The following is a 12,690-nucleotide window of genomic DNA, read 5'->3' as shown; positions in this document are numbered from 1 at the left end:
AACTAGCTTTTAGGCCTTTGCATTAAGAAATAAAATGTACAGACAATATAACCATTAATGTCAAGTTAACTGAATATATATTGCACACATATTTATTTAATTTAAACCTGTGTTATTTGTACGCCATTGGGTGAGACTGGGTTTGTGTATGCCCACGTATATAAAAAGGGTGCTTGTTATTTGATGGTTTGCTTCACTGGATGAACTTCAGAGCAAACTGTCTCTTGTTTAACATTCATGATAACTTAGTTTGAGGTTGTAGTAGATTTTTGCTGATCTTTATAACTTTCGTACCATCCAATGGGATCATGAGGGATAATGACTGAGGGCCTGCAGCTGTGAAATGATGGGTGGGGTCCATCATAAAAATCTAGGCTACTAAGACATTACAGCACGCTAAGGATAGCTTGAGGCTGGAATGTTTTTGCAGTTTTCATTCCATCTTTGCTAATAAAAAATGGCAAAAGGAATTGCAGCTCTAGGGTCAGTTTTTATGAGCGCAGACTACGTCTTCAGTCGGTATGGTTAGATGCATCCGACATCCGATTATAGCTGACACAAGGAGGTGATTGAGTTCCTTACGTCAATCACACGTGTTAAATTGCAATCTGATTCGCAAAGGTGCATCGTCATTCCTTGATCCAAATTAAGATGGCAGCCAGATATCATAGCTGCTAACCATCAAATACCATTTTTGTTAGGGTCAAGGAATAGAGAAGTCATTTTTGATCTTCAATGTAAAAGGCTCAAACTAAACTAAATACAGCAGCATATTGGAGAGATGCAGCCATGTGTAATGCTTGGGTGGCCGGCCCTAATCATATTAGAAAACCAACATCTTGAACTCTAGCCACTCCTCAATCTCAAAGTCTATTAGAGCGGAAAAGCCTGTTATTAATATCCCAATATGACAGTCCCTGTGTTGTAACACTATCTCTCTCTCTCTCTCTCTCTCTCTCTCTCTCTCTCTCTCTCTCTCTCTCTCTCTCTCTCTCTCTCTGCTATCTGATTCGTATGTAAGTAGGTCAGTGGTGCCGGGGTCTGGCTATGAATGGGCTCTGTTAGCCGAAGATCCACAGGCTCAAAGCAATTACACATTAACATGGGGCTCTGTCCCAAATTTCCCTTTTAACGCCTGCCGCTTGACCCTTCAGCTCTTCCCTAACCAGCCCAGACCACACATTAACATTACTCTCTAACATTTAATAATTTGACTTCCGTGTATTGTATGAACAGTGTGAATGGATTTATAATATAATGCTTATATATAAAAAGGTCCTGACTTTCCAAGTAATCACAACATGTAGATTGAAGCAGGAATGGCCATCAAATAACACAAGGTAGCAGCTGGGAAAAGTTTGCCGTCACAACAAGACATTTACAGTTAATTTTAACTGGTGTCCTCTGGTCGTATTCTCCATTCATCATTTCTTTAACAGGTCACAATCCTCCACAAAGTTTTCTGCTGACTGAACTGAACTTCTCAATCTCTCAATTTGCTGCTCTGGCTGCATTTTCTAAAGTCTCCTATATCTGTCTGAAAGTGAGTCCTCACAAAGCTGCTGCTCTTTGTAAAAGACAAAACTACAAACTACTGTAGTACAGCCACCTTTCTTCCAGCCTAAAGGTGGTAAGTATTTGATATGCTACACTCAAGACACATTTGGGGTGGAAAAGAGTTTTAAACCGAACAATTCTAACACTTAAAGGCAGTGATGGAAAGTGGAGTACAATAAGTCAAATGTTTTACTTATTTTGAAAAACTTGTAGTGCACTGGAGCATTACCATTTTATAAATATACTTCCACCACTACATTTCAGAAGCAAATACCATACTAATTACTCTCTTATCTGACAGCTATGGCAATTAGTGACTTGATAAGCTTGTAACATACAATAAATTGTTGTTAATGCTGTTTAGCTTGTCTGTAACCCTTTAGAAAAAGAAATGATCTTCTGATATTTATGAGTTGTTTATTAGTTCCACCAAAGAGTGATTTCCCCTTCTGGGCTCCTCAGATGGTTTCATTTAATGAACTCTTTGAGGCCAAAAGAGGTCAAATTATCCAAAAAATGTAAAAAAAAAAGCAAAGATTTAGGTCAGAATATGAATACAGATGTGTGTAGCAGTTATTTGTTTTTTTCACCTTTCCTCTCCCATTAATCATCTCCTGACCCCTCAGGTTTATACTTCTTTTTATCCCCTCAGATGGGGACCTCTGAATTAAACAACCTAAAATAATAAAAACAAGCTCCATTTCAACAGGATCTGACAGACAGTAAATAATACATCAGTCACAGGGGTCTCTGCAGAAACAGTACTTTTACTTTTGACAATTATAGTACACAAAAATTCTGAATGCAGGATTTTTACTTGTAATAAGGTATTTTACATCATAGTATTGCTAGGGAAAATAGTAGTATTTCTGTTCGACCTGAGCAGCCCAGTCTATTACCTGGCACACTTCATTGTATGGTGATACATTTGCTCCACTATAAATTTCCTAGAGTACTGCTTTGCTCCACTCACATTTGCATGTCCCAAAGTGACCTCTTCACACATCCTGAATCGGCTCTTCTATAATGTTTCACAAGCTTATTACACTTGGGTGCTGTTGTAGTCTTTTGACACATCACCTGTTGCCATAATTGGAAAGAGCTGAATCCCTACCTGCTGTGTTTTTTTCCCCCTTACCATCCTCAACCCACTTTGATGCCCCACTTCTCACCCCTGCAATGTGAGTAGTTGTGTGCTTAGATGAGGAATTAGCTTTTTTGCTTTGGTTTCTGCTTCACTCACCCAGGATGCTGCCTCAGTAGAATCCATGCATTCGGATCATCCTCAATCCATCCTGTAAACACTGCATTAAATATTGATCATGGCATCATGCTCGAGAAGTTTTTTTTGTTTTGCTGTGCAAGGCTTAATGTGCACTGTGCAAGGTTTGCTGCTAATGAGACACTTGAAGTGCTGCAAGTCATCTTCAGCACCACCAATTTGATCAAACAGATTATTGAAATTAGTGGTGCATGGGAGAGTTAACAAGAAGACTTTTATTTTAATGATCACTGAGGAGGGTTTGCATGAAATCCATACAGTGGAGGAGTTATCATACACATAATACACATATTTCCTTGCTTATTATAATGCACTGCAGGCTGTATAGAAATATTAGATTGAATCAATGGAAGTACATACATTATCTGTCCAAAAATCCCTAGCCAGGAAGATTCTTTAAGCAGTCTTTGCTGGAGGCATCAGCAGAGCACAATCAACTGATGACTGCATGTCAGATCACGAGAACGTCTTTCTTATGGAATATCTGTGGAGCAAGAATTGTTTAACACTAATAAAACAGTCTAATTAATAGTTTAAGCCTGTCCAGCAGCTTCAACAGACATCCATTCATTCATTTAGCAGTTGACCTTCAACACAATCTCTCTCTCACACACACACACACACACACACACACACACACACACACACACACACACACACACACACACACACACACACATACAGCCCAGTGGTTAACATGAAGACAGAACGATCTGTTTAAATGGTTGTGGCCAAACGCATTCTGCAAGGCTCCATTAAACGGAGCCATTTCCAGCTTGTGTAAAATAGCATGTGGTAAATTAATAACCTTTTCACCTTTTGTTTACCTGTGTGCATGTAAAGAGGGGGCCTCTTACACTTACACTATGGTATCATTTAACATTTATTTTTTTATTTTAAATAATACAATAAATATACTACAAACGAACATTGGCTTTGGTAGAGTTACAAGTTCATCATTTTCTCTCCACTTCACAATTGTGGACATGACCATTGAAAAACTGACGTATCCTGAAGAATAAAACGTGGACTGGAGATCATGTCACTCTACAAATTATAACAAGAGAAAAAACTTTACAATTTCATGCATACAGATAGGTTTTAATGCTTCAAAAGACATACAAGAGTGGATGGCCACAGTAAACTTGAATTTATTGACATAAAAACCAATATAACTTCTATCCTCTTATCCTTACACAGGTTTGACAAGACTGTGAAAACAAACAAACAAGACAGACAAATGGAAATCTACAAAATAAAACAAAAACTGAAAACAAGACAATGGCAGCATCACTGCTGGTTCTGGAAATTTACAAAAATTTGTTTGTCCTTTTCTATTGAGAGCAAAGTGTTAAATTTGGGTGTACTGCATCACAATGAAAGATAAAGCCAAAGATCTACAAGCATATCGAGTTATCTTAACAGAAATGGTTCAAGTCACATACTTGAAGATTTAAAAAAAAAAAGGAGAAAATAAACAAACCTATGTATGAAGGGCTGTAAAAATTCTGTGGTAGATACTAGTGGTCATAAGCATAGAGAGTGCATAGTTTGAACAAAGAGCATAATTACAATAAGGGCAAAAATAGTAGACCAACAAGCAATTTTTGACGCTGCATGAGCAAACTCTTTCATCTGGCTAATTTGGTGACCTGCTTCTACTGTGGTTAAATCAAAAAGAAATACTTTTCAAGTTGTTTCCCATACAAAAAAAAAAAATGTTTTCAAGCCTCTATGGCCCTTAAAGCTAAATATATACGTGACAACCTTTGGTGGAAGGGTTTCATACACCAAGCAACATTTTGGACCATATCCCTTTGGAAGCACTGGCCCAATCACATGTCCACGTCTCAACTCCATCAGTTTGATGATGATCCAACAGCAAGAGCCATAATGCAGCGTCTTAAGAGCACTGATATGCAAAGCCAACAGCACCACCTTAGCTTCCTCTCGTTATTCCAACATTTGGTACAAGTTTCTTATCTGTGCGGTCCGCTGAAGCAGGAGATAACGTTACGCCGCCATGCTGCACTGATCTGTGAGTGGCTGTAGAGAAATGGCATGCAAACCCCACCGCTGAACATTAAAAATAAAATAAAAAACAAAATGGATGCAGCAAAGATCCACCTGCGTCAGACGTGGTGGTTAAGAGAGTCAAAGGGGCTGCTGGCGATGGAATATTATCACCACAAATTTCCTTTCATTCAAACAACAAAAACTAGAAAAATACATAGCACCACAGAAGAGAGAAAATAGCACCTAGGTTTTGATTTCTTTGTGTTTTCATTAAAACGTGACATCATCTCCCATTGCATAGTCAGATAGATGAGTATTTGAGGAAAGAAAACAAAAGCTGTTTATTAAGTTAATGATATTGCCACCAAGATAGGTGTTTTGTTCAGAGAGCGCAAAAGGAGGAATGTATTATTTTCGTTTCTTATGCAAATCAAACTGTCACATAATATCACAGAGCTTGTTTTCGTCTTTTATTTCCATTCTGCTCTTAAATTACAACAAGGTGTGCTCCACAACTGCAACAAGACAGGACTTCCCAATTTTCTATTTTTTCTTCGTTTTTCAATTTACAAGTCAAATTTCCTCACTTTTCGATATATTTCTACAATTTCGATGTTATCCCTGTATTCATCGTCTCCTACCTCACAATTATTAAAGTCACATGCATGTTTTGAAGCCAGAAGCAATAAACATTACCAGGAAAAATATACAGAATGTACTTACAAACATAAAAATTATTTATATATATTTATATATATAAGATCCATTCCAAGAGAATGGGGAGACAATTATGCACAAACAAAGCTCCCGTAGTGAATGAGCAAACAAACCAACAAAAGACAAGTGGAAAAAGCCAGGGAGATGAGAGAAAACATGAAAACTAAAGAAGAGAGCCAAATCAGATGGAGTCCATGGCAAATACTGCGACCGTCTGGAACGGCTGCAGCTCTCAGGGTCGCCTTCGATGTTTTGGGTCAAAAAGGACTAAATCAAGTGTGATGACATGGGGCTAGAGTTGTGTGTGCGTGCGAGTGTGTTGTGTAGGAGGCAGGATTCTGACATCCAGTTTCAAAACTTGCATGTGATGGAGAAGGCACACTGAGGTTTCAAGGTTATTTCGTTTTCCTCTGTTCCTATAGAATTTCACTGTATTCTCAACTTGATTTCATTTTACTCATACTTGTTGCTTTATGGAAAAAAAAGTTACTTTTTTACAAATAGAATTGTCCTATTCTTTTTCAATTGTTTTTTTTTTTCTGAGAAAACAAATATATGCTTTTTTTTCTCCATTTGCTCAGTAAACAGTCTTAGCCGATGAAACAGACAGGGCCCACTTCGAATCCAAACTTCTGCGTGGAGCCGCCAAAGTCGTTGAACATGATGTCCACAAATGGCACCTGTTCCACCTTTGGTGTGTTGATCTCAAGTACTGTCTTTTCATAACCCTTTTTCAACTGTTGAAGAGCAGAGACACAGCAGGAGTGAAAATTAGTGTGTGAAAAAAATATTCTTCAGAAATAAAAACATCACAGAAGATTTTGTAAGGCTCTTATTGACTGAGCCACTACAAAGACAACAAGAAAATCATTTTCTGACAGTGTTCATCAAAGGAACCCTGCCAACCGCCTACACAAACACACACACACACACACACACACACACACACACACACACACACACACACAATTCTCTTTGACTTACCGCACAGCCATCGACCAGGGCACGGATGTAGGGGTTGTTATCGTAAGACATCTCCTCATCGTTGGAGCCCAGGAAGCGGATGGCCTTGTCGTAGTTGTCCTGGTCCTGGTTGTGCCAGGCCACCGACTGGTAGCAGTTGTATGTCATGTTCTGTCTGGCTGCCGCGCTCAGCAACCGCAAGAAAGTCATCTGGACCACGCCGATGGGGTTTCCCTCCGCATCCACGTAGGAGAGCTGCAGAGAGGAACACAGACAGAGTTGGGCATCAAAAACATAACACCAGGAGAAGGGACCAGTGTAAAGGACGAGTGTGCCGGGAGGAAGAGTATCCTCAAGATCCTAAAGAGACTGAATACACTGTTATGTCTATACTGTGCAGTGTTTTTGTCTCTTTGGAGTCATTCTGATTTAATTTATGACTAGTAATTTGTATTCCTGTTTTACTGCTGTGTCTGGATTTATAGGACATGTTTCTTATTAAAAAGTAGCTGTCATCCAAAGAGTCAGAGTTAATATACTACCATGCTCTGTGAGAGCAGAGACAAAACAACAAATAACTTTATTTACCAATTCTTATATTATACAGGACAGCATATTGACTTAGTCATGAAAGGATAAGTCTGGTAATATTCTGTATTTTTCTTACTGTCAACAAATCCCATTAAAAGACCAACACCAGCATGTGTGTCTCTGACTTACCTGCCCTGGTCTGGGCACACAGCCACAAGCTATTCATTCCTGCTGGAGATATTCATCTTTGAAAACGCGTCACAAATATATAGTTATCTTTCTTTTTTTAATAAAGACTAATTTCCTAAAACAACTGGGCAGTGTAGTTTTTCTTCACTTCACTGAAGAGTAAAAAGGTGCATTTGTTGGGGACTATTTTCAATAAAATGGTGTATGTGGAATTGACTCAAAATAAACTACGGTGTGTGTGTTCATTGTGATGAAGCAGCATGTCAGTCAGTGTACTCATGTGTTTTTTAGAGGAATAAGATATATCAGGCAGATATATCAGGCTTTGGATACACAGACCGTACTTGTTAGTCATTGTTGGTTTTGGTCATTTCATGGGGATTTGTTGACAATAAAAAAATATTACTCGCTATATAAAATCCACATTTCTTAAATGAATAAATGTGATGATGCCATATAGATGAGGGGGAAGGGTGCAGAATATTCCCAAGGTCTAATGCCTGGAAGCTGTACTAACGTGGGTCTTAATGTGGAAAAATCTGCCTTCAAAGTACAAAAAATAGGCATAACTAAACACCCAATTTAAATCTTGATTATGTAATTATGTAAAATATATATCCAATATCAGCAAATTATGCTAAGTACATGAAAATGTAATTATCTTAACAGGAAATATGTTGCAGTAATCATATGTTAATTGCCTGGTAATTAACCTAGAATTAACCTAGAATTTTGCTTTTGGAGCTCATGTTACAGAAAACTGACGTATAACCCGTTAAGCTTATTAAATGCTTTGTAATCTTGACTGATAAGATAGCAGGTTTGGAACCAGTCACGGTTCAGTTTATGTCCGTAAGTGACTTCCTGCATACCAACCATCAGGAGATCCACATGGTCGCTTCGTCTTTCAGACAAACAGGACTTACTGAGAGTAGAGCGCATGCAGCACCAGTGCCATGCAGCCAGAGCAGCAAACCATCTGTGAGTCTGGATGTGTTCCTTCTTGACTTGTTCTCTCTCTCTCTCTCACACACACACACACACACACACATCATGCAGCCCAGAGTACCAACACTCAAACTTGACATTAACAGAGAGAGCTAATCATCTTCTCCATCTATTTTTGCAATAATTTAGTGCAGATGATTGGTTTAATTAGCTAATTCATCACAAGATATAAACACTGAAGACTTTGTTCTGCAATTTGTCTGCGAGTGTTGGCACTGTGGCTCAAAGTGAAAACCGTTGTGATGTTTTCACCCTCAGAGTGGCTGGGTAGTCCCATGCTTCTCCCATTTACCCCGCCACTCTTCACCCCCTCCCTCCCCCTGCCCCGCGCAGCGTGTGGATCCAGCCCAACATCGCCAGAGAAACATTACCTCTTTATCATCACAGCCGCAAGTCAACAGTGACTGAGTACCCAGAAGCCCCTGGGTGGTGACTGAGTGCCTGACCTGTTTGACTCAGAGCTACTCCGCCAGATCTAAGTAGTATTTAAGGGAGACACTGGGAATGTGAGTGCAGCTGAATGGCTGCAGTTGAAAGGAAATTACACTTATTTCCCACCCCTTGTGAAGGATGGATGACCTGCTGAGGCAGAAAATTGTTGAGATCCACAACTAAAACAAATGTAATGTGTATGGAAGAAAAGTGTAAAGTGATGTATTCACTTGCTGGTGTTTTTGTCCACACCATTAAATCAACTATGTATGGGTATGCTGTTGCTTCTTGAGTCATTGGAGTGTCAAGGCACGCAGTCACTCTTAGGAGATGCTCTCTTAATGTAGCAGGTGTGGCAGAGTGGATATACAGTCAAGAATTTAAATAGTGAAACAGCAGTATGTTGTTTTCTATTTGTTAAACTCCATTAGATGCCAAATATATTGCAATTCTTGCCCGTATGGTCCACAAACCTCTCCTCCATTTCCTTGTAAGAGCATTACCTATGTCTTTGGACTGAAGGTGAGTACAACTTGTGCTGAATCATGCACAACAATAATGTAACAACCAACAAGCAAGGTGCCAGTGCATATACATACTTTGTAGGAAGAACCAGAACCATGCATAGCCTCAGGCACACAGAGTCCAGGCCTCAGCCCGGACTCTGGGACCACAGGCAGGGCCACTTACCAGGGAACCTCTCTTGTAGTGACTATACCATGTGCCTGGCGAGTCTTTGGGCCATTTTGCCATTTTGCTCTGTAAAATATAAGAGGCATTCAGGGAAGGGAAAAGGACTTGGGAAAGTCGGAAGTCTGGCTTACCAGTTTACCACGTTTGAATTCACTGAACCAGGAGCCGGGATTCTCCTTTACCCAGGATGTGAGCCTAGCCTGGGGGCATGGATTGACAGAGAGGCAGAGGAGGAGGAGGAAAAAACAGCAGTGTTAAAGAAAAGAAACAGATCTGACAGAAACACATCCCCTCTCTGCTTTTTGTATCTCCCCTTCTGTTTGTCCTCTGAGGAGTCTTCCAGACCTGAAACAGCATTCAGTGAGATCAACCAGACCAACCGGGTCCAGGGCAGAAAATTTTAGTAAGCCATTATGCCATTTTGTACAGTACAAACTGTAGCTGGCAGCTAATTGCTGCTGAAAAATTCATGAGTACACAGTGATTAATTAAGAAATGATCGCCTGCAAGGAGCTCTTATACACTGGCCTCTATCCCTGCTGTTCAGTGTTAGCGCTGTGCAGCCATAGTGCACTGACTTTGTTATGCCATTAAAAGCTGTGAATTGGCCAACAGGGCACAGCTCTAATGGTCTCAGCTATGACAATGATGAATTTCTCCATAATTAAATAGCAGGGTTTGATGTGGAACTGTCATCAATAGCTTAATGCGTTAATGAATGATGAGCCGGAGATTGCTTGTCGCAGGGAGATGGCATACATTAGACCCATGCTGCCTTGAAGGTGACCTTCAGCTGTTTTCACAGGAGTGAACTGAGCGGAGGAGGAAATATATGTCCTTGCTATGACTTTCTCTTTTTCTAGAATTCGTGATAGGATGTCTGGCTGTGATTCTGTACAGTACGTGGACAGTATAACTTACCCATAATAACTGCGCCAATCGTAACGCACGTGGGAGTGTTTGCAGTCTCTATGCAAAGACTGACAGCACAGGCTTTTCTTTTCACCCCCGACACAAATGAAAGCAGCCCATCACCAGCACGCTATAAAAAAGTCTGCTTCATTATTCTAAGCTTAAGCAAACTCCTGCTCCTCTGAGGCTTGGTGAGTGGGATCATTAAAATGGCTGTAGCACTGTGCTATTACACAACCCCCGACTTGTCAAAGACAGTGTTCCCAATGTTTCACAACTCTGCTACTCTCTACACACTCATGCATAATGAACCAAAAATCTTCTCAGTGTGCCTGTCACCTGCCAAAGGCTTTGCAGGTGATAAAGTCCTTAATGGCATTGCATCTAAAAATGGCACTGAAACAATATGGATGAGTAAGAGTGAATGTGTGTGTTGTCTCCCCGCAGTTACAAACTGCCAGAACTAAACCGAGATTTAGCATGATTGAAAAATAACTTTGGCCCTCATGGGAAATGCGGTCCTGTTGAGTCATCTCCCACATCTTCTTGGTAACAACAAACCAGCTAATCTCATGGAGGCTAATTATATGGGTACATTTGTAGGTACAATAGTGCTACTGATGCAACTAGTGCTGTCTTGAGATGTTCAGGTTATTTATACAGTATACACAGCTGTTAGTCCTAGACGTGAGGGAAAAAAGATGAATTTATCAGTATTCAGCTTAGTTTACTGTCAAGCACATCACAAACCAGAGGGTGAAAATAGTTTATTTTCTCCTTTTCGTACCACTACCATATTGCTAGCCCGAGTCCCAACATTTCTACTCACTGTATACTCACACTGTCCATTGTGTGTGTGCATGCAAGTGTTTGTGTACACGCGACCAGACTTACCCCTTCAGACTTCTTATCTGGGTAGATGCAGCTCTCTCCGCCTGCTGTGAAGTTGCAGTAAACCTTGAAGGAGTCCCGAGAGCAACCCTGGTTTGGATCAATCCAGTACTCGCCTGGAGAAATGGAAAGAGAGAGAAAACAGAGACAGAGAGAGAGAGAGAGAGAGAGAGAGAAAGAGAGAGAGAGCAATTACAGGGCAGCATATTTGATTTGAAGCCTATTCTATACTCCTTCAGGTCAAGGTGATATCGGACATTACATGGCCTGTGCTAAAAGTATCTTGCATGTCTACACTATCAATCTGCCTGTATCATATTCGGATTGTGGTACAGAGAAAAAGGTCACCACTGTTTGATATAGCTGTGCTTAGGTTAAACATTACATGCTGTGAAACACAATATACAACACATTCTTAATTGTTGCTGTTTTCTAGTAAATTCAGCATTTAAAGTCATACCCAGTTTGAGAAAACAAACAGCTCTCTTGTGATTCCTGCTGTTTCACAACATCATTACCAAGAGATGGAACATTATACATAAATGCACTCTCCAAATAAACAACTGTCATGCAGCTATGATGGAAAAAAATGCAGCATGTAATGAAGATTGACGGTTAATTCTAGGGCTGAAAACAATGCAAATATATGATTATTTCCATTATAGATAATTCAGATGATTATTTTCTCAATGTATCAGTCAATCATTTGCCAGAAACTATTATTTGAAGCCCAAAAGGCACATTACAATCTGAAGATATATTTTTGCTTGAAAACTGACACAAAAATGATGATTATTTTTATATAATAATAATGAATAATCAGTTAGTTCTAGTTTATTCCCAAGCACTATTCCATTATGAGCATTTACCAGTCAGATACTGAACAGGACAGTTTCTCTGGCCTTTTAACCCTGCGTATTCATGCCAAACCTCCCATTTACTGTACCTAACCTTGGCTTTAAAGTGATGTTCATAAACCTGGGGGTGTAGACCATTCGCAGTATATTTGTGTCACATAGGTGTGGCTGGAAAGGGGTGTCACAGTGAGGCTAGCAGCCACACAACAGAGCTCAAATTCACAGGCAGACAATAGACCGCAAGCCTCATTTCAGATGAACTGTATACAAACCATCGGGGAACTCAGGGTGGCAGAGCTGCAGGTCCTTGCAGGTACGAGCGGGATTGCCCTGTGTGCCCAGCGGGTGCTTCATCTGCTCGATCTCCAACTTGAGGGAGTTGAGCGAGCCGAAGATTTCCTCCATGCCATCGTCATAGTCCTTGTAGTTGGCATCCGCAGCTGTGTCGTCCATCATCTGGCTGGCATCGATATTCCTACGACTTCTGCCCTTAATGGGAGCATGGATGGGGAGTGGGTGGATAACTTCGCCAGGAGGGCCCTGTTATGGAGAGATGAAAGGAGGAGAGACAAATGACAGTCAGAGATAAGGATGGGGATTATGTAAATCTCCATAAAATGAAGGAGATAATGACTCACACTA

General features: G+C 40.2%; 1 protein-coding gene across 1 annotated transcript in view; it reads right to left on the bottom strand.

Annotated features, from left to right (window-relative positions):
• Positions 1–3,704: 3,704 nt before the first annotated feature.
• col5a1 (procollagen, type V, alpha 1) overlaps positions 3,705–12,690 on the bottom strand; it is a 73,401-nt gene continuing 64,415 nt past the window's right edge. The window contains exons 62-66 of the mRNA XM_051411749.1: positions 12,321–12,588; positions 11,195–11,307; positions 9,520–9,588; positions 6,557–6,790; positions 3,705–6,309 (exon numbers count right to left, since the gene is read on the bottom strand). Of these exons, the coding sequence (XP_051267709.1) occupies positions 6,163–6,309; positions 6,557–6,790; positions 9,520–9,588; positions 11,195–11,307; positions 12,321–12,588 (831 nt within the window). The 3' untranslated portion in view covers positions 3,705–6,162. The remainder of the gene's footprint in view (positions 6,310–6,556; positions 6,791–9,519; positions 9,589–11,194; positions 11,308–12,320; positions 12,589–12,690) is intronic.

This window comes from Dicentrarchus labrax, unplaced genomic scaffold (genome assembly GCF_905237075.1).
Source record: "Dicentrarchus labrax unplaced genomic scaffold, dlabrax2021, whole genome shotgun sequence".
Classification (NCBI taxonomy): Eukaryota; Metazoa; Chordata; class Actinopteri; family Moronidae; genus Dicentrarchus; species Dicentrarchus labrax.
Note: the sequence above shows the minus strand (reverse complement) of the source record. Positions and strands in the feature narration are given on the sequence as shown.